Source organism: Oncorhynchus mykiss, chromosome 7, assembly GCF_013265735.2.
Source record: "Oncorhynchus mykiss isolate Arlee chromosome 7, USDA_OmykA_1.1, whole genome shotgun sequence".
NCBI lineage: Eukaryota > Metazoa > Chordata > Actinopteri > Salmoniformes > Salmonidae > Oncorhynchus > Oncorhynchus mykiss.
In genome coordinates, this window is record NC_048571.1 from 82,323,863 (window position 1) to 82,347,623 (window position 23,761).

Below are 23,761 nucleotides of genomic sequence, written 5' to 3' on the forward strand. Positions count from 1 at the left end.
TCATCTCGGTTCGTTCACTAGGCTCCTATGACCATGTCTGATGTAACTCATCTCAGTTCATTAGGCTCCTATGACCATGTCTGATGTTACTCATCTCAGTTCGTTCACTAGGCTCCTATGACCATGTCTGATGTTACTCATCTCAGTTCGTTCACTAGGCTCCTATGACCATGTCTGATGTAACTCATCTCAGTTCACTAGGCTCCTATGACAATGTCTGATGTGACTCATCTCAGTTCACTAGGCTCCTATGACAATGTCTGATGTGACTCATCTCAGTTCACTAGGCTCCTATGACAATGTCTGATGTGACTCATCTCAGTTTCACTAGGCTCCTATGACCATGTCTGATGTGACTAGGGGTGGAAGGTAGCCTAGTGGTTAGAGCGTTGGGCCAGTAACCGAAAGGTTGCTGGCTTGAATCCCAGAGCTGACAAGGTAAAAATCTGTCGTTCTGCCCCTGAACAAGGCAGTTAACCCACTGTTCATAGGCCGTCATTGTAAAATAATAATTTCTTCTTAACTGACTAGCCTAGTTAAATGTAAAAAAAAAAAAAATGAATTTAGTTCAACTAGCGCTTCATCTTAGCTCATGATACTGTATATTCGTTGAGGCAGTTGCAGTTGCCCCCTCCCCTTCCCAAATTAGAAAATGATTTGATATCTTACGCATCCCGTTGTATCAAGACAAATCTACACATCCCATAGTATCAAGACAAATCTACACATCCCGTTGTATCTACACATCCCGTAGTGTCAAGACAAATCTACACATCCCGTTGTATCAAGACAAATCTACACATCCCGTAGTGTCTACACATCCCGTTGTGTCAAGACAAATCTACACATCCCGTTGTATCTACACATCCCGTTGTATCAAGACAAATCTACACATCCCGTTGTGTCAAGACAAATCTACACATCCCGTAGTATCAAGACAAATCTACACATCCCGTTGTATCTACACATCCCGTTGTATCAAGACAAATCTACACATCCCGTTGTATCTACACATCCCGTTGTATCAAGACAAATCTACACATCCCGTTGTATCAAGACAAATCTACACATCCCGTTGTATCTACACATCCCGTTGTATCAAGACAAATCTACACATCCCGTTGTATCAAGACAAATCTACACATCCCGTTGTATCTACACATCCCGTTGTATCAAGACAAATCTACACATCCCGTTGTATCTACACATCCCGTTGTATCAAGACAAATCTACACATCCCGTTGTATCAAGACAAATCTACACATCCCGTTGTATCAAGACAAATCTACACATCCCGTTGTATCAAGACAAATCTACACATCCCGTTGTATCTACACATCCCGTTGTATCAAGACAAATCTACACATCCCGTAGTATCTACACATCCCGTAGTATCTACACATCCTGTAGTATCAAGACAAATCTACACATCCCGTAGTATCAAGACAAATCTACACATCCCGTTGTGTCAAGACAAATCTACACATCCCGTAGTATCTACACATCCCGTAGTATCAAGACAAATCTACACATCCCGTTGTATCTACACATCCCGTAGTGTCAAGACAAATCTACACATCCCGTAGTATCTACACATCCCGTTGTATCTACACATCCCGTTGTGTCAAGACAAATCTACACATCATTTCAGTCATTTAGTAGACACTCTTATCCAGAGCCACTTTACAATGTCATCTTGGAACTCAAATCACGTACTGAGACTATTACGAATGTGACCACAGCTAGAGGATCTTCATTTGATCACCTTATGGCAGGATAACTAAATATTGTAGTGTATTTTAGATTTAATAAGGCTTCTCGAAGTTTGTCATTTCTACTTTGAAATGTCAAGCTTGATTTTCCCTTACAACATTTTTTATCAAACCCTACAAAATTATAAATGTATTATAATACACATAATAATTCACATTTCCTGTTGCTGCAAGATTATTTTTCCTTCTGTAGCAAACTGGCTCAAATTAAGATCCTACATCTGTACTACAAAACTCTCATCGTCCTGTTCTTTTGCAGGTTCTGAGTCGGTGGAGGTGAAGATGGTATACGGAGTGGAGAGTAACTCAACCTTCCTAGAGTGTGTACCCAGGTCCCAGCTAGCTACAGTCAAGTGGACAGTACAGCCACCACAGGTTCACACCAGCAGAGAGGTGAGAGACGGACATCTCCCCATGTTAGCTCTTTGTTCACTTTATGCTAACTAAGGCCTGCGACCTAACACACAAACTGATCATCTTTATCAACTCATCATCTGTACCGAACATTAGAACAATACAACACACATGTATTGATCACTCATTTTTAACCGAATCATTAACCACGATCACATCCACAGTTTTTATGCGAGTAAAGTCATGACATATGATTATTTTTTAATTTTACGACAGCTGTGATGGAAACAGGTCGTTTCAGTGCAAGTTTATACACTGAGTGTACAAAGCATTAGGAACACCTGCTCTTTCCATGACATAAATTGACTAGGTGAAAGCTATGATCCCTTATTGATGTCTCTTGTTAAATACACTTCAATCAGTGTAGATGAAGGAGAGGAGACAGGTTGAAGAAGGATTTTTAAGCCTTGAGACATTTGAGACATTCATTGTGTATGTGTGCCATTCAGACGGTGAATGGGCAAGACGACATATTTAAGTGCCTTTGAGCAGGCGCACTGGTTTGTGTCAAGAACTGCAACGCTGCTGGGTTTTTCAGACTCAACAGTTTCCCGTGTGTATCAAGAATGGTCCACCACCCAAAGGACATCCAGCCAACTTGACACAACTGTGGTTTGAGTGAGTCAAGAACAGCACCGGAGTCAATATGGGCCAGCATCCCTGTGGAATGTTTTCGACACCTTGTAGAGTGCCCCTCAACGAACTGAGGCTGTTCTGAGGACAAAAAGGGGGATGGAACTCAATATTAGAGAGGTGTTAGAAAGGTGTTAGGAAGGTGTTAGGAAGGTGTTAGGAAGGTGCCAACAGATCATTTGTGCGTTTGACATGGTGGAATATTTTTCTGTCGGTAAATAATGAGAGAAATGGTGGTGGTAGTAAACTTGGAGTCAAGCCATGACATGTTGTGTGGTCCTCCCTCTACACGACTCGTCAGGAAACCATGCTGTTTATTAGGCTACAGGTGAAATAAGTTAAGATGAATTTCACAGGGTGTTTTAAAATGCACAGTGACCTTCAATGCTCCTTTCCAATCCATATCAAGGGTCTTATTCTGGTGACGCGATAATCGATGCTTGACAGCCGTCTGACAAATACACATAATAATCTCATCATGTAGACTAGACTACCCGCACATCCTACCTGCACATCCTACCAGCACAGCCTACCAGCACAGCCTACCAGCACAGCTTACCCGCAGAGCCTACCCGCAGAGCTTACCCGCACAGCCTACCCGCAGAGCTTACCCGCAGAGCTTACCCGCAGAGCTTACCCGCACAGCCTACCCGCACAGCTTTACCGCAGAGCCTACCCGCAGAGCTTACCCGCACAGCCTACCCGCAGAGCTTACCCGCAGAGCTTACCCGCACAGCCTACCCGCAGAGCTTACCCGCAGAGCTTACCCGCACAGCCTACCCACAGAGCTTACCCGCAGAGCCCACCCACAGAGCTTACCAGCACAGCTTACCCGCAGAGCTTTCCCGCACAGCTTACCCGCAGAGCCTAACCGCAGAGCCTACCCGCACAGCCTACCCACAGAGCCTACCCGCACAGCCTACCCGCAGAGCTTACTCGCACAGCCTACCCACAGAGCTTACCCGCACAGCCTACCCGCAGAGCTTACCCGCACAGCCTACCCTCAGAGCTTACCCGCACAGCCTACCCGCAGAGCTTACCCGCACAGCCTACCCACAGAGCCTACCCGCACAGCCTACCCGCAGAGCTTACCCGCACAGCCTACCCGCAGAGCTTACCCGCACAGCCTACCCGCAGAGCTTACCCGCACAGCCTACCCGCAGAGCTTACCCGCACAGCCTACCCGCAGAGCTTACCCGCACAGCCTACCCGCAGAGCTTACCCGCACAGCCTACCCACAGAGCTTACCCGCACAGCCTACCCGCAGAGCTTACCTGCACAGCCTACCCGCAGAGCCTACCCGTGCTCTATCTGCGAGTTGTTGGCTAGAGCACACGTGACAAGACCAATGTAGGCACATTTACTATTTAACGCAACAGATTTTTGTGACTAAATTATCGGTAAGAGTGGAAAATGAGATGGAAACACATTTAACCTTGGAAACCTTTTTAGATGTTTATTTGTTACATGAAAACTTGAGCGGAAAATAACATTTTTGTGATGTCCTTTACGTCGTAAACACACTGACTTTTGTTTGCAAGAACCACCAATATACCACTGGTGGGAAAATGTAGATGTTTTCTATCTGCAGAGTTTAGAATATCCGCATGAAAATCTGTCGCCAATTGGCTGGAAGCTAATATTGACTAATATTCATCTAATAATCAACCTTTTCTTGTCTTGCCCTGCTGTCCTCGTTCAGATGCTCCATAGCGAGGATCGTATGGTCCACATGAAGCGGGGTCTCCTGGTGCAGCGGCTGGAGCCAGGGGACGCTGGCCTCTACAGCTGTACCACGCTGGAGCACTCCTTCTCCCAGGTCCTGGCCCGCTACAACCTCCAGGTCATACCCCAGCAGAGCATGACAGCATCCCAGGCCAAGGCAGCTGATCCTGGTGCTGGGGGAGCAGGACTGAGGTGGGGTCATGGAGGTCCTGGGAGCCACGCCCAGAGCCACGCCCAGCTCTTCAGGAATTATAAGGACCTGCACATGATGGGCGCAGCTAGTATGAGCATGGACGAGTACTGTGAGCAGATGTGGCACCGGGAGAAGAAGAGGCAGCAGAAGCTGCGTCAGCTCAAGTGGAAACAGACCCAGGTGGACAACCGCAAGGCCAGAGTGAGACGGCACGACTCCACTGAGGACATCACCATACAATGACCTACGGACGGGGAGGGACAAGAGACTTTTGGTTTGCGTCTGAAATGTCACCCTAGTTCCTATAGAGTGCACTGCTTTGGACCAGGGTCCATAAGCCTAAGGTAGTGCACTTTAAAGGGGATCGAGGGCTATTGTAGATGTAGCTCTGGAGATGAAGGGAATGTGTGCAGCAAGACCTCAGTGGTGGTGCTGCACATGAGCAGACCCTTTGCTTTGAACAGATATGCTTAATATTATTATCAGTCAGTTAACCTTTTTGTCCATAGAAGTATCATTTTGATATAGATGTTCTGGATGTATATTCCTCCTGTATTCTGTATTCTGTGTAGACAGGATCGCGATGGTTCTTTTTGTACCCGGACCGACCCGTTAAAGTCTATTATTGCTCTCTGGACTGGTAGGTTTGTTTACTAAATAAAAAGCAGGCCGGACCGTTCTCCGTCTCACATGTCGAGAGGAAAAACACTGTCCAAGAACTACAACCACAGTTCTCCAAGAACTACAACCACAGGTTTCCAAGAACTACAACCACAGGTCTCCAAGAACTACAACCACAGTTGTCCCAGAACTACAACCACAGTTGTCCAAGAACTACAACCACAGGTCTCCAAGAACTACAACCACAGTTGTCCCAGAACTACAACCACAGTTGTCCAAGAACTACAACCACAGGTCTCCAAGAACTACAACCACAGTTGTCCCAGAACTACAACCACAGTTGTCCAAGAACTACAACCACAGGTCTCCAAGAACTACAACCACAGTTGTCCCAGAACTACAACCACAGTTGTCCCAGAACTACAACCACAGGTCTCCAAGAACTACAACCACAGTTGTCCCAGAACTACAACCACAGTTGTCCCAGAACTACAACCACAGGTCTCCAAGAACTACAACCACAGTTGTCCAAGAACTACAACCACAGTTGTCTCAGAACTACAACCACAGTTGTCCCAGAACTACAACCACAGTTGTCCCAGAACTACAACCACAGTTGTCCCAGAACTACAACCACAGTTGTCCCAGAACTACAACCACAGTTGTCCCAGAACTACAACCACAGTTGTCCCAGAACTACAACCACAGGTCTCCAAGAACTACAACCACAGTTGTCCCAGAACTACAACCACAGTTGTCCAAGAACTACAACCACAGTTGTCCCAGAACTACAACCACAGTTGTCCCAGAACTACAACCACAGTGGTGGTTGTACAGTCAGTGTGTTAGACAGAGCTGTGGACAGTGTGATGTGGTTGGTCCCTTCCATCTTCCTCAGTGTCCCATTCTATGTCTTCAGACCCCCTCAGCAATACATGTTAACATATTTGCACTTACCATATTGTCATGACAGCGTTGAAATATGCTGTATGTAGAGTATGTAATGCAATGTACAGCATATACATTGAAAATATATTGTAGGGTCACTCACCTGCGTTATGGACTGTATCTACCTTGACTTAGTTTTTTCAAACACAAAACAATAATTTTTATTAACACAAATCTGTCAATGTAAAGCATTTAGATTTAGATTTTTTGTGTGTGTTTGGTTTTCACTTGTTTATCCAAACTCAGAAATAGAACCGTACAGGTAATTCATTCATACTGTACACTCTTATCTAAAACCTAAAATGGTTATTCGGCTATCCCCATAGGAGAACCCTTTGTAGAACATGGAACCATGGAACCCAAAAGGGTTCTACCCTGGAACCCAAAAGGGTTCTATCTAGTTCCAAAAAGGGTTCTACAAAGGGTTTTCCTATATGGATAGCCAAAGAACCATTTTAGGTTCTGTATATCAATTTTTTTCCCCTAAGATTGTACTCTAATACACTTTTGACATAAAATCTGTGGAATCTGTGGAATAACTCATAACTTTTCTATGGTTTTAGATGAAGTGAAGATACCTGCTTTTCACATCTTAGAGGAATGAGAAAAACAGCTTTATGAGCAAAAAAATATATTTGCATTTGTGGTTGAAAATCATGATGAATAAGTAGGGGGGGGGACCTGAAACACACGAAAGAAGTCCGGCTCACACAAGACTTCACTCCTGGTAATCATCACAGATCTCATCATTTAACAGTAATGGGACCCGCTGGGTATCAAACCCCCTAGTGCAGTAGATTCACTAAAGATAGAAACAATATGTATTTTCAACATCTTGTGCTCACTGTGAATATGGACATGTTCAACTTTGTGTCACTTGTTGTTTATCATACAGTTAGCACCATCTAGTGTTGGTTGTTGTACACTGCACAAGTAAATGACGGTAGACCGCGTGTTTTATTATACAGTGCATTATACATTATTATACATTATTTAAGCAAGAATGCAATCTATTTATTCTATGTATGTGTACTGTACACAGACTTACGATAAGAGTCAAAGCAGTATATATTATAAATCCATACTGGGAACTATTTTCAGTGAGGCACACTTTTTAATGTTCGTTATTTTACACATCACGGTAGATAATGGTTTGGTGATGCATTAGGATAGAATGCATTGTAATTGCACGTGTCATAATGCTTGGCTATTATGAGGTAAGCCTGATATCTTTATAAGGAAAGATTGGTTCCTGAATTTGGACACATTTACCGTTCTCGTCATGAGATGCTGTTAGTCTACACATTGTTGAGCTAAATAACTGCAAGTATGTCAATAAGGTATAAAAGCCACCCTTTTACAGAGAACCAACTGATTAGGGGAACATGAATATGTGCTGCATTATTCTGAAGAAATATCTGAACGTAACCAATGATGTGTCTAAACCCTGGAAGGCTGGCAGCCACAGGGGGCTCTGTAATGAAGCCAATGCACAGCCATCTTGTTACTCCTCCTCCATTGTAATGAAGCCAATGCACAGCCATCTTGGCTCTCCTCCTTCATTGTAATGAAGCCAATGCACAGCCATCTTGGCTCTCCTCCTCCATTTAAATGAAGCCACCGCACAGCCATCTTGGTTCTCCTCCTCCATTGTAATGAAGCCACCGCTCAGCCATCTTGGCTCTCCTCCTCCATTGTAATGAAGCCAATGCACATCCATCTTGGCTCTCCTCCTCCATCGTAATGAAGCCAATGCACAGCCATCTTGTTACTCCTCCTCCATTGTAATGAAGCCAATGCACAGCCATCTTGGTACTCCTCCTCCATTGTAATGAAGCCAATGCACAGCCATCTTGGTACTCCTCCTCCATTGTAATGAAGCCAATGCACAGCCATCTTGTTACTCCTCCTCCATTGTAATGAAGCCACCGCACAGCCATCTTGGTACTCCTCCTCCATTGTAATGAAGCCACCGCACAGCCATCTTGGTACTCCTCCTCCATTGTAAAAATAGATTTTGGAAGCTATAAAAATGCATTTAATAATGTCTACATTCAATTTTGACATATTTATTATATTGCAGACACCTTAATGCATACTTTTAAATTATATTTTGTGAGCTAAACTTAAAATGAAAAAATATGTCCTTATCCTTGAAACATTCAATTGAAATACTGTGGAGTTCCACTCACTACATCTCAGTGCTAGAGGTGTCACTACAGACCCTGGTTCGATTCCAAGCGGCGTAGGCAGTCATTGTAAATAAGAATTTGTTCTTAACTGACTTGTCTAGTTTAATAAAGGTTAAATAAAACATTTAAAAATGAAAAAATGTAATCCTATGGAGGACTGCTCCTACTGGGGAAGGCCAATATGGCATCCTGAAGGCTTCAAAGCCTCTCAATGACCAATGCATAGCATCCGCAATCCAGGGTTTATATACATCATTGAATGTAAGCTACACTATCCCTCTAACTGACCTTGTGCATATTGTGATGACTAACAATTTATACAATTAATTAAAACATGTTTTACACTAATGTAATGATATTTTTCTTGATTTTGTTATTTTTTTTTAATCTATAATTGTCTGGTAACAGCTCTGGTGGACATTCTTGCAGTTAGCATTCCAATTACACACTCCCTCAAAACTTGAGACATCTGTTGCATTGTGTTGTGTGACAAAACTGCACATTTCCGAGTGGCCTTTTATTGTCCCAAGCACAAGGTAATGATCAAGCTGTTTAATCAGCTTCTTGATATGCCACAACTGTCAGGTTGATGGATTATCTTGGCAAAGGATAAATGCTCAATAACAGGGGATGTAAACAAATTTGAGATAAAAAAAAATGTGTGGAACATTTCTGTCATCTTTTATTTCAGCTCATGAAACATGGGACCAACACTTTACATGCTGTGTTTATATTTTTGTTTAGTATATATTACAGAGGGTAAAGAGTATCACTACAGGATTATATCTACAGTGACTTCGGACAGTATTCACAGCCTTCAGCCCATGACTTTTTCCACATTTTAGCATGTAACAGCTTGAATGTAAAATTTGATTGAATTGAGATGTTTTGGGGGGTTGTCATTGGCCTACACACAATACCCCATATTGTCAAAGTGGAATCATGTTTTTCAAAATTGTTACAAATTAATAAAACATAAAAAGCTGAAATGTCTTGAGTCAATAAGTAGTCAACCCTTTTGTTATGGCATGCCTACATTAAGTACAGGAGTAAAAAATATGCTTAACAAGTCACATAATAAGTTACATGGACTCAACGTTTACAATAATACTGTTTACCATGATTGTTAAATGACTAAACGCCTATCTCCTTATCTCACATAGGTCCCTAAATCGATCAGTGAATTTCAAGCACAGACTCAACCACAAAGACCAGGTGAGCTTTCCTAAAGTTCACAAAAAAAGGGCACCTATTGGTAGAACATTGAATTGAAACATTGAATATCCTTTTGAGATTGGTGCATTTGTAATGTTACACTACAAAGATACAAGTGCTCTTCCTAACTCAGTTGCCGGAGAGGAAGGAAACCATTCAGGGATTTCACCATGAGGCCAATGGTGACTGGATGTGATATAACTGATGTATCAACAGCATTGTATTTCATCCACAATACTAACCTAAATGACAGAGTGAAATGAAGGAAGCCAGTATAGAATAAAAAATATTCCTGTTTGCAATAAGGCACTGATGTTATACTGCAACAAATGTGGCAAAGTAATGACATTTTTGTCCTGAATACACAGCATTATGTTTAGGGCAAATCCAACACATCACTGAGTATCACTCTTCATATTTTCAAGAATGGTGGTGACTGCATCATGTTATGGGTATGCTGTGTTCCTGTGCTGTGTTCACTCTTGTACCCTTTACACACCACAGAGCCCAGCTGTACTGTACTGGTCCAGTTACACATCTTCCATAGTAAAACAGAGCCCAGCTGTACTGTACTGGCCCAGTTACACATCTTCCATAGTATAACAGAGCCCAGCTGTACTGTACTGGCCCGGTTACACATCTTCCATAGTAAAACAGAGCCCAGCTGTACTGTACTGGTCCAGTTACACATTCTCCATAGTAAAACAGAGCCCAGCTGTACTGTACTGGCCCGGTTACACATCTTCCATAGTATAACAGAGCCCAGCTGTACTGTACTGGCCCGGTTACACATCCTCCATAGTATAACAGAGCCCAGCTGTACTGTACTGGCCCAGTTACACATCCACCATAGTAAAACAGAGCCCAGCTGTACTGTACTGGCCCAGTTACACATCCACCATAGTAAAACAGAGCCCAGCTGTACTGTACTGGCCCGGTTACACATCCACCATATTATAACAGAGCCCAGCTGTACTGTACTGGCCCAGTTACACATCTTCCATAGTTAAACAGAGCCCAGCTGTACTGTACTGGCCCGGTTACACAACAGTGGGCAGTGCTGTACAGGACAATGCAAAAATAAACTATCCAAGCCAACACAGTACCTTTTTGCATTGGCACAATAGTGTGAAAAGGTATTCTATATATTTAGTGTTATAATGGTGAACACACATCCTGGTGTAGCGAGATGCAATGGCCACTAAGTACCTCTAGGGGTCACTTTAACACAACGTGGCTACATATTGGTACATGTAAATCATAGCCACATGATTTAGCATATACACTGAATGGACAAAACATTAGAAACACCTCCCTCCCTTTAGTCCTCAGAACAGCCTCAGTTCACATAGACTGGACAAGGTGTCGGAAGCATGTCACAGTGACGCCCCTGTTGAGAAACACAGAAAACTGTTGAGTGTGGAAAAACCCAGCAGGGTTGCAGTTCTTGACTCACTCAAACTGGTGCGCCTGACACCTACTATCGTACCCCGTTCAAAGGCACTTAAATATTTTGTCTTGCCCATTCATCCTCTGAATGGCACACATACACAATCCATGTCTCAGTTGTCTCAAGGCTTAAAAATCCTTCTTTAACCAGGTCTCCTCCCCTTCATGTACACTGATTGAAGTGGATTTAACAAGTGACATCAATAAGGGATCATAGCTTTCACCTGAATTCACCTGGTCAGTCCATGGCTGCAGTCCAAACACTAAAAAGACGCACCCTCTCCCTTCAGCCCTCAAATGAAGTGGACACTTCTGACGACGTGTCATGATGTCTGACGAGTTGACACTTGCAGGGCGAAGGAGGAAGGAATGATTTTTAAATTAACTGTCCTTGCCCAGGAATTCGTGACTCGTTCATCCCGCCATGATTGTGTTTTCAGCCACCGGTAGCTTGTGGGTGCTTTATATGCGCTTCTGTCAATTATGAGTGCATGTCTACTTATATTATGAATATATATTTATGAATATACACCTACTGTATGATAGATAGCAAATTAATTATCTAACTAATGTTAGCCTACCTAGCTGGAATATTTTTTATTTCTACACTTTCCAATAGATAACCAAACAAAAACATATTTACTTTTTACGAGACGTGTTTGTGCCGTCATGTGAATTAGTAGCACAATTCCTAACTTATTTACATTAGTTTTTACTTACACTTGTATGTTGACTTCTCCATTGATGTTGTTTCTAGGTTTTCCTTAGCGGATGTACAATCGTGGTGAATTGAATTCTGGGAGTTTCAGGCCCTGAAGTGGACATAATTGTACACTAGCAAAGACTCCATTCACCCAAGTCATAGACTGTTCTCTCTGCTAGACTGTTCTCTCTGCTACTGATGCACCAAGTCTGGAACCAATAGGACACTGAACAGCTTCTAAACCCAAGCCTAAATAGTTTATCCGGGTAGCGATTGGTTAACTGTTTAACTATCTGCATTGACCCTTTTGACTCATCACCTACACTGCTGTTACTGTTTATTCTGTTGCCCAGTAACGTTACCCCTACGTACAGTATGTGTACATATCTACCTCAATTACATTGTTCCCCTGCACATGGACTCGGGTACTGGAACCCTGTGTATATTTCATTTAACCTTTATTTAACCAGGCAAGTCAGTTAAGAACAAATTCTTATTTTCAATGACGGCCTAGGAACAGTGGGTTAACTGCCTGTTCAGGAGCAGAACGACAGATTTGTACCATGTCAGCTCGGGGGTTTGAACTTGCAACCTTCCTGTTACTAGTCCAACGCTCTAACCACAAGTTCTTGTTGTGTATTTAGTCCTTGTGTTATTATTTTTATATTTTTCTCTGATTTCTCACCTGTTTAGTCTAACCCTGTTGCTTGATGACGCATGTAGCAAATCAAATTTGATTCGATGCGTAAATATATGGCTCTATATGTGTAAATATATGGCTCTATATGTGTAAATATATGGCTCTATATGTGTAAATATATGGCTCTATATGGGTAAATATATGGCTCTATATGGGTAAATACATGGCTCTATATGGGTAAATATATGGCTCTATATGGGTAAATATATGGCTCTATATGGGTAAATATATGGCTCTATATGGGTAAATATATGACTCTATATGGGTAAATATATGGCTCTATATGGGTAAATATATGGCTCTATATGGGTAAATATATGGCTCTATATGGGTAAATATATGGCTCTATATGGGTAAATGTATGGCTCTATATGGGTAAATATATGGCTCTATATGGGTAAATATATGGCTCTATATGGGTAAATGTATGGCTCTATATGGGTAAATATATGGCTCTATATGGGTAAATATATGGCTCTATATGGGTAAATACATGGCTCTATATGGGTAAATATATGGCTCTATATGGGTAAATATATGGCTCCATATGGGTAAATATATGGCTCTATATGGGTAAATATAATCAGGTTCTAATGCAGCAGATATTTGCCACAATACCTCTCATCCATGACTGAACTTTCCCTTGTGCACAGAACTAGGATCCGATTCCCTAACCAAATCCTATACTTTAATTTAACATTGGTTGGACTAAAAAAAAACATCTGACCCTGTAGTTGTGTCATTCTTTTGGAAAGGACCACTAATGATGTACAGATGATCTTTATAAATTTTATGTAAAAATAAGTAAATAAATTAAAAAGTGTATCCTTTTGTTTTGAAGTGTCTGTGTTTAATTGAGATCAAATTCTGTAAAATTGTCTTTTTAACATGTTATAAGCATGTATGAGCCTTTATAATGTCGTATGAGCCTTTATAATGTCGTATGAGCCTTTATAATGTCTTATGAGCCTTTATAATATCGTATGAGCCTTTATAATGTCGTGTGAGCCTTTATAATGTCTTATGAGCCTTTATAATGTCGTATGAGCCTTTATAATGTCGTATGAGCCTTTATAATGTCGTATGAGCCTTTATAATATCGTATGAGCCTTTATAATGTCTTATGAGCCTTTATAATGTCGTATGAGCCTTTATAATGTCGTATGAGCCTTTATAATGTCGTATGAGCCTTTATAATGTCTTATGAGCCTTTATAATGTCTTATGAGCCTTTATAATGTCGTATGAGCCTTTATAATGTCGTATGAGCCTTTATAATGTCGTATGAGCCTTTATAATGGCTTATGAGCCTTTTTGTAACACGTTTCATTGGAGTGAGAAGTGCTCCAGCTACAACCCAATCGCTGAGCACTGTGGTGTCTCTCTCTAGGACGAGACGTCGCTCTCCCATCTCTCACACAAGGCCAAACTATTGGCCAGCATTCAAACCATTCAGTATGATTTAATACAACGAAGGCCGCAGAGATACAATGTAATGTTCTGATAAATTCTGTGATTTATACAGTGAAGACTGCTTCTCCTCGTCTCCCTTTCAGTCTACAAGGAGAAACTTTACTGGCCTTGAATGGAATGCCAGGTTGATTTCATCACAATGCGCTGCGTATTTCAAACTTTCACATCCATTGACCTTTGTCCCTAAATGGTATAATACTGTAATTCGTCCCTAAATGGTATAATACTGTAATTCTTCTCACAGGATGTGTTTGAATTGTTGTGATAATGAAAGCAGAGAAGGGAAGAGCAGGGAAGTAGAACTCAACATTGACAAGGGAAGAAGAACTCGACAGGCACAAAGGAAGTAGAACTCAACAGTCACAAGGGAAGTAGAACTCAACAGTGTCAAGAAAGTAGAACTCAATAGTAACAAGAAAGTAGAGCTCAATAGTGACAAGGGAAGTAGAACTTAACAGTGACAAGGGAAGTAGAACTCAACAGTCACAAGGGAAGTAGAACTCAACAGTGACAAGAAAGTAGAACTCAATAGTGACAAGGGAAGTAGAACTCAACAGTCACAAGGGATGTAGAACTCAGCAGTCACAAGGGAAGTAGAACTCAACAGTCACAAGAAAGTAGAACTCAATAATGACAAGGGAAGTAGAACTCAACAGTGTCAAGAAAGTAGAACTCAATAGTGACAAGGGAAGTAGAACTCAACAGTGTCAAGAAAGTAGAACTCAATAGTGTCAAGAAAGTAGAACTCAACAGTGTCAAGAAAGTATAACTCAATAGTCACAGGGGAAGTAGAACTCAACAGTGACAAGAAAGTAGAACTCAACAGTCACAAGGGAAGTAGAACTCAACAGTCACAAGGGAAGAAGAACTCAACAGTGTCAAGAAAGTAGAACTCAATAGTAACAAGAAAGTAGAACTCAATAGTGACAAGGGAAGTAGTACATAACAGTGACAAGGGAAGTAGAACTCAACAGTCACAAGGGAAGTAGAACTCAGCAGTCACAAGGGAAGTAGAACTCAACAGTCACAAGAAAGTAGAACTCAATAATGACAAGGGAAGTAGAACTCAACAGTCACAAGGGATGTAGAACTCAGCAGTCACAGGGGAAGTAGAACTCAGCAGTCACAGGGGAAGTAGAACTCAACAGTGACAAGAAAGTAGAACTCAACAGTCACAAGGGAAGTAGAACTCAACAGTCACAAGGGAAGTAGAACTCAACAGTCAAAAGAAAGTAGAACTCAATAATGACAAGGGAAGTAGAACTCAACAGTCACAAGGGATGTAGAACTCAGCAGTCACAGGGGAAGTAGAACTCAGCAGTCACAGGGGAAGTAGAACTCAACAGTGGCAAGAAAGTAGAACTCAACAGTCACAAGGGAAGTAGAACTCAACAGTCACAAGGGAAGTAGAACTCAACAGTATCTACACGTTCCTCTGTGGAGATGGGAGAACCTTCCAGAAGGACATCCATCTCCGCAGCACTCAGCACTCACCAATTGGGCCTTTATGGTAGAGTGGCCAGACCGAAGGCATTCCTCAGTAAAAGGCAAATGACAGCCTGTGAGAAATAAGATTCTCTGGTCTGATGAAACCAAGATTGAACTCTTTGGCCTGAATGCCAAGCATCATGTCTGGAGGAAACCTGGCACCATCCCTACGATGAAGCATGGTGGTGGCAGCATCGTGCTGTGGGGATGTTTTTCAGCGACAGGGACTGGGAGACTAGCCAGGATCGAAGGAAAGATGAATGGAGCAAAGCAAAGAGAGATCCTTGATGAAAACCTGCTCCAGAGTGCTCAGGACCTCAGACTGGGGCAAAGGTTCACTTTCTAACAGGACAACAACCCTAAGCCAAGACAATGCAGGAGTGGCTTCGTGACAAGTCTCTGAATGTCCTTGAGTGGCCCAGCCAGAGCCCGGACTTGAACCTGATCGAACATCTTTGGAGAGACCTGAAAATTGCTGTGCAGCGACGCTCCCCATCCAAACTGACAGAGCTTGAGGGGATCTGCAGAGAAGAACGGGAGAAACTCCCCAAATCCAGGTTTGCCAACCTTGTCTCAGGATGGTAAGTTGGTGGTTGAAGATATGCCTCTAGTGGTGTGGGGGCTGTGCTTTGGCAAAGTGGGTGGGGTTATGTCCTTCCTGTTTGGCCCTGTCCGGGGGTATCATCGGATGGGGCCACAGTGTCTCCTGACCCCTCCTGTCTCAGCCTCCAGTATTTATGCTGCAGTAGTTTATGTGTAGGGGGACTAGGGTCAGTTTGTTATCTGGAGTACTTCTCCTGTCTTATCCGGTGTCCTGTGTTAATTTAGGTATGCTCTCTCTAATTCTCTCTTTCTCTCGGAGGACCTGAGCCCTAGGACCATGCCTCAGGACTACCTGGCATGATGACTCCTTGCTGTCCCCCAGTTCACCTGGCTGTGCTGCTGCTCCAGTTTCAACTGTTCTGCCTGCGGCTATGGAATCCTGAGCTGTTCACCGGACGTGCTACCTGTCCCAGACCTGCTGTTTTCAGCTCTCTAGAGAGAGCAGGAGCGGTAGAGATACTCTTAATGATCGGCTACGAAAAGCCAACTGACATTAACTCCTGAGGTGCTGACCTGTTGCACCCTCGACAACTACTGTGATTATTATTATTTGAACATGCTGGTCATTTATGAACATTTGAACATCTTGGCCATGTTCTGTTATAATCTCCACCTGGCACAGCCAGAAGAGGACTGGCCACCCCTCATAGACTGGTTCCTCTCTAGGTTTCTTCCTAGGTTTGGGCCTTTCTAGGGAGTTTTTCCTAGCCACCGTGCTTCTACATCTGCATTGCTTGCTGTTTGGGGTTTTAGGCTGGGTTTCTGTACAGCACTTTGTGATATCAGCTGATGTACGAAGGGCTTTATAAATACATTTGATTTGATTTGATTTAGTGTCATAACCAAGAAGACTTGAGGCTGTAATCGCTGCCAAAGGCGCTTCAAAAAAGTACTCAGTTAAGGTTCTGAATTCTTACTTAAATGTGTTATTTCAGTGTTCTACTTGTAATAAATTTGCAAAAATAAATAATAACCTGTTTTGCTTCATCGTTATGGGGTATTGTGTGTAGAAAAAAAAAACAATTTAATCAATTTTAGAATAAGGCTGTAACGTAACAAAATGTGGAAAAGAGTCAAGGTGTCTGAATACTTTCCGAAAGCACTGTATAGTATTGTCAAATATTTATATATTTTTATACAATTTGTGGTATTGTCATCTTGCTTTCTTAAAACATGGATGATGGTAAATTTACCCAAGGAGGGAAATGTATGTGTGCGTGTATTCACTCAGCTACCCCTTCTCTTCTCTCCCGTCCTCACCTCTCCCCATCTCACCTCTCCCCATCTCACCTCTCCCCTTCTCGTCTCTCCCAATCTCACCTCTCCCCATCTCACCTCTCCCCTTCTCTTCTCTCCCAATCTCACCTCTCCCCATCTCACCTCTCCCCTTCTGACCTCTCCCATCTCACCTCTCCCCATCTCACCTCTCCCCTTCTGACCTCTCCCCATTTCACCTCTCCCCATCTCACCTCTCCCCTTATCACCTCTCCCCTTCTCTTCTCTCCTGTCCTCACCTCTCCCCATCTCACCACTCCCCTCCTCACCTCTCCCCTTCTCTTCTCTCCCCATCTCACCTCTCCCCATCTCACCTCTCCCCTCCTCACCTCTCCCCTTCTCACCTCTCCCCTTATCACCTCTCCCCATCTCACCTCTCCCCTTCTCACCTCTCCCCTTCTCACCTCTCCCCCATCTCACCTCTCCCCTTCTCTTCTCTCCCCATCTCACCTCTCCCCTTCTCACCTCTCCCCATCTCACCTCTCCCCATCTCACCTCTCCCCTTCTCACCTCTCCCCATCTCACCTCTCCCCTTCTCACCTCTCCCCATCTCACCTCTCCCCTTCTCACCTCTCCCCATCTCACCTCTCCCCTTCTCACCTCTCCCCATCTCACCTCTCCCCATCTCCCCTCTCCCCTTCTCTTCTCTCCCCATCTCACCTCTCCCCTTCTCTTCTCTCCCCTTCTCACCACTCCCCTTCTCACCTCTCCCCTTCTCACCTCTCCCTTGACTGTGGATCCCTTCACCAGGATCAAAGTCAACCACTGGAGTCAGCAAAGGCTGCATAAGGTCAGTGGGTGTGTGTGTCTGTCTGTGTCTGTCTGTCTGTCTGTCTGTCTGTCTCTTTCTCTCGCTCTCGCTCTTTCTCTCTCTCTCACTCTTTGTGTCTCATTGTTTGTTTTTTTGTGTGCGTGCGTATGTGCGTGCGTGTGTGTGTGCGTGCGTGCGCGTGTGCGTGCGTGCGTGCGTGTGTGTGTGTGTGTGTGCGTGCGTGTGTGCGTGCGTGTGTAAGTGTAAGTGTCTCCCTTCAGATTAGTGTGCTAATTTTAACCTGCCTGTCTCATCACTAGGCTAATCTGTAGCTGAGATCTGAGGCCATATGGAGATGATACCATCATCATCACGCTCTGTTGGGATTCCTCACTAAGTGGCAATGCTGTTAAGGTTGGTCATAACGCATTGTAACACTTGTTATGGGCATTTATGAATCCCTTACAATGTGTTATTATCTCATGCTGACCCTGACGAAATACAGGCTAAATGTTGATACATACACATCACTTGAGGCTATTATAAGGCACTCTGTAACTCAGTCTTATTATCATGGTCCTCTGTAACTCAGCCTTATTATCATGGTCCTCTGTAACTCAGCCTTATTATCATGGTCCTCTGTAACTCAGCCTTATTATCATGGTTCTCTGTAACTCAGCCTTATTATCATGGTCCTCTGTAACTCAGCCTTATTATCATGGTCCTCTGTAACTCAGCCTTATTATCATGGTCCTCTGTAACTCAGTGGCCCTCTGTAACTCAGCCTTATTATCATGGTCCTCTATAACTCAGCCTTATTATCATGGTCCTCTGTAACTCAGCCTTATTATCATGGTCCTCTGTAACTCAGCCTTATTATCATGGTCCTCTGTAACTTAGCCTTATTATCATGGTCCTCTATAACTCAGCCTTATTATCATGGTCCTCTGTAACTCAGCCTTATTATCATGGTCCTCTGTAACTCAGCCTTATTATCATGGTCCTCTGTAACTCAGCCTTATTATCATGGTCCTCTGTAACTCAGCCTTATTATCATGGTCCTCTGTAACTCAGCCTTATTATCATGGCCCTCTGTAACTCAGCCTTATTATCATGGTCCTCTGTAACTCAGTGGTCCTCTGTAACTCAGCCTTATTATCATGGTCCTCTGTAACTCAGCCTTATTTCCATGGTCCTCTGTAACTCAGTGGCCCTCTGTAACTCAGCCTTATTATCATGGTCCTCTGTAACTCAGCCTTATTATCATGGTCCTCTGTAACTCAGTGGCCCTCTGTAACTCAGCCTTATTATCATGGCCCTCTGTAACTCAGCCTTATTATCATGGTCCTCTGTAACTCAGTGGTCCTCTGTAACTCAGCCTTATTATCATGGTCCTCTGTAACTCAGTGGTCCTCTGTAACTCAGCCTTATTATCATGGTCCTCTGTAACTCAGCCTTATTATCATGGTCCTCTGTAACTCAGCCTTATTATCATGGTCCTCTGTAACTCAGCCTTATTATCATGGTCCTCTGTAACTCAGCCTTATTATCATGGTCCTCTGTAACTCAGCCTTATTATCATGGTCCTCTGTAACTCAGCCTTATTATCATGGTCCTCTGTAACTCAGCCTTATTATCATGGTCCTCTGTAACTCAGCCTTATTTTCATGGTCCTCTGTAACTCAGTGGCCCTCTGTAACTCAGCCTTATTATCATGGTCCTCTGTAACTCAGCCTTATTATCATGGTCCTCTGTAACTCAGTGGCCCTCTGTAACTCAGCCTTATTATCATGGTCCTCTGTAACTCAGCCTTATTATCATGGTCCTCTGTAACTCAGTGGTCCTCTGTAACTCAGCCTTATTATCATGGTCCTCTGTAACTCAGCCTTATTATCATGGTCCTCTGTAACTCAGCCTTATTATCATGGTCCTCTGTAACTCAGCCTTATTATCATGGTCCTCTGTAACTCAGCCTTATTATCATGGTCCTCTGTAACTCAGCCTTATTATCATGGTCCTCTGTAACTCAGCCTTATTTTCATGGTCCTCTGTAACTCAGTGGCCCTCTGTAACTCAGCCTTATTATCATGGTCCTCTGTAACTCAGCCTTATTATCATGGTCCTCTGTAACTCAGTGGCCCTCTGTAACTCAGCCTTATTATCATGGTCCTCTGTAACTCAGCCTTATTATCATGGTCCTCTGTAACTCAGTGGTCCTCTGTAACTCAGCCTTATTATCATGGTCCTCTGTAACTCAGCCTTATTATCATGGTCCTCTGTAACTCAGCCTTATTATCATGGTCCTCTGTAACTCAGCCTTATTATCATGGTCCTCTGTAACTCAGCCTTATTATCATGGTCCTCTGTAACTCAGCCTTATTATCATGGTCCTCTGTAACTCAGCCTTATTATCATGGTCCTCTGTAACTCAGCCTTATTATCATGGTCCTCTGTAACTCAGCCTTATTATCATGGTCCTCTGTAACTCAGCCTTATTATCATGGCCCTCTGTAACTCAGCCTTATTATCATGGTCCTCTGTAACTCAGCCTTATTATCATGGTCCTCTGTAACTCAGCCTTATTATCATGGTCCTCTGTAACTCAGCCTTATTATCATGGTCCTCTGTAACTCAGCCTTATTATCATGGCCCTCTGTAACTCAGCCTTATTATCATGGTCCTCTGTAACTCAGCCTTATTATCATGGTCCTCTGTAACTCAGCCTTGTTATCGTGGTCCTCTGTAACTCAGCCTTATTATCATGGTCCTCTGTAACTCAGCCTTATTATCATGGTCCTCTGTAACTCAGCCTTATTATCATGGTCCTCTGTAACTCAGCCTTATTATCATGGTCCTCTGTAACTCAGTGGTCCTCTGTAACTCAGCCTTATTATCATGGTTCTCTGTAACTCAGCCTTATTATCATGGTCCTCTGTAACTCAGCCTTATTATCATGGTCCTCTGTAACTCAGCCTTATTATCATGGTCCTCTGTAACTCAGTGGCCCTCTGTAACTCAGCCTTATTATCATGGTCCTCTGTAACTCAGCCTTATTATCATGGTCCTCTGTAACTCAGCCTTATGATCATGGTCCTCTGTAACTCAGCCTTATTATCATGGTCCTCTGTAACTCAGCCTTATTATCATGGTCCTCTGTAACTCAGCCTTATTATCATGGTCCTCTGTAACTCAGCCTTATTATCATGGTCCTCTGTAACTCAGCCTTATTATCATGGTCCTCTGTAACTCAGCCTTATTATCATGGTCCTCTGTAACTCAGCCTTATTATCATGGTTCTCTGTAACTCAGCCTTATTATCATGGTCCTCTGTAACTCAGCCTTATTATCATGGTCCTCTGTAACTCAGCCTTATTATCATAGTCCTCTGTAACTCAGCCTTATTATCATTGTCCTCTGTAACTCAGCCTTATTATCATGGTCCTCTGTAACTCAGCCTTATTATCATGGTCCTCTGTAACTCAGCCTTATTATCATGGTCCTCTGTAACTCAGTGGTCCTCTGTAACTCAGCCTTATTATCATGGTCCTCTGTAGCTCAGCCTTATTATCGTGGTCCTCTGTAACTCAGTGGTCCAATGTAACTCAGCCTAATTATCATGGTCCTCTGTAACTCAGCCTTATTATCATGGTCCTCTGTAACTCATCCTTATTATCATGGTCCTCTGTAACTCAGCCTTATTATCATGGTCCTCTGTAACTCAGTGGTCCTCTGTAACTCAGCCTTATTATTATGGTCCTCTGTAACTCAGCCTTATTATCATGGTCCTCTGTAACTCAGTGGTCCTCTGTAACTCAGCCTTATTATCAGGGTCCTCTGTAGCTCAGCCTTATTATCATGGTCCTCTGTAACTCAGCCTTATTATCATGGTCCTCTGTAACTCAGCCTTATTATCATGGTCCTCTGTAACTCAGTGGTCCTCTGTAACTCAGTGGTCCTCTGTAACTCAACCTTATTATCATGGTCCTCTGTAACTCAGTGGTCCTCTGTAACTCAGCCTTATTATCATGGTCCTCTGTAACTCAGCCTTATTTTCATGGTCCTCTGTAACTCAGTGGTCCTCTGTAACTCAGCATTATTATCATGGTCCTCTGTAACTCAGCCTTATTATCATGGTCCTCTGTAACTCAGCCTTATTATCATGGTCCTCTGTAACTCAGTGGTCCTCTGTAACTCAGCCTTATTATCATGGTTCTCTGTAACTCAGCCTTATTATCATGGTCCTCTGTAACTCAGCCTTATTATCATGGTCCTCTGTAACTCAGCCTTATTATCATGGTCCTCTGTAACTCAGTGGCCCTCTGTAACTCAGCCTTATTATCATGGTCCTCTGTAACTCAGCCTTATTTTCATGGTCCTCTGTAACTCAGTGGTCCTCTGTAACTCAGCATTATTATCATGGTCCTCTGTAACTCAGCCTTATTATCATGGTCCTCTGTAACTCAGCCTTATTATCATGGTCCTCTGTAACTCAGTGGTCCTCTGTAACTCAGCCTTATTATCATGGTTCTCTGTAACTCAGCCTTATTATCATGGTCCTCTGTAACTCAGCCTTATTATCATGGTCCTCTGTAACTCAGCCTTATTATCATGGTCCTCTGTAACTCAGTGGCCCTCTGTAACTCAGCCTTATTATCATGGTCCTCTGTAACTCAGCCTTATTATCATGGTCCTCTGTAACTCAGCCTTATTATCATGGTCCTCTGTAACTCAGCCTTATTATCATGGTCCTCTGTAACTCAGCCTTATTATCATGGTCCTCTGTAACTCAGCCTTATTATCATGGTCCTCTGTAACTCAGCCTTATTATCATGGTCCTCTGTAACTCAGCCTTATTATCATGGTTCTCTGTAACTCAGCCTTATTATCATGGTCCTCTGTAACTCAGCCTTATTATCATGGTCCTCTGTAACTCAGCCTTATTATCATGGTCCTCTGTAACTCAGCCTTATTATCATTGTCCTCTGTAACTCAGCCTTATTATCATGGTCCTCTGTAACTCAGCCTTATTATCATGGTCCTCTGTAACTCAGCCTTATTATCATGGTCCTCTGTAACTCAGTGGTCCTCTGTAACATAGCCTTATTATCATGGTCCTCTGTAACTCAGCCTTATTATCATGGTCCTCTGTAACTCAGTGGTCCAATGTAACTCACCCTAATTATCATGGTCCTCTGTAACTCAGTGGTCCTCTGTAACATAGCCTTATTATCATGGTCCTCTGTAACTCAGCCTTATTATCATGGTCCTCTGTAACTCAGTGGTCCAATGTAACTCACCCTAATTATCATGGTCCTCTGTAACTCAGCCTTATTATCATGGTCCTCTGTAACTCATCCTTATTATCATGGTCCTCTGTAACTCAGCCTTATTATCATGGTCCTCTGTAACTCAGTGGTCCTCTGTAACTCAGCCTTATTATTATGGTCCTCTGTAACTCAGCCTTATTATCATGGTCCTCTGTAACTCAGTGGTCCTCTGTAACCCAGCCTTATTATCAGGGTCCTCTGTAGCTCAGCCTTATTATCATGGTCCTCTGTAACTCAGCCTTATTATCATGGTCCTCTGTAACTCAGCCTTATTATCATG

The 23,761-nt window shown here is 43.0% G+C and overlaps 1 protein-coding gene across 1 annotated transcript in view; it reads left to right on the plus strand.

Moving 5' to 3' along the window:
• LOC110529049 (semaphorin-3D) overlaps positions 1 to 6,008 on the plus strand; it is a 131,538-nt gene extending 125,530 nt beyond the window's left edge. Inside the window, exons 17-18 of the mRNA XM_036984222.1 lie at positions 2,032 to 2,165; positions 4,522 to 6,008. Of these exons, the coding sequence (XP_036840117.1) occupies positions 2,032 to 2,165; positions 4,522 to 4,980 (593 nt within the window). The 3' untranslated portion in view covers positions 4,981 to 6,008. The remainder of the gene's footprint in view (positions 1 to 2,031; positions 2,166 to 4,521) is intronic.
• Positions 6,009 to 23,761: the final 17,753 nt, after the last annotated feature.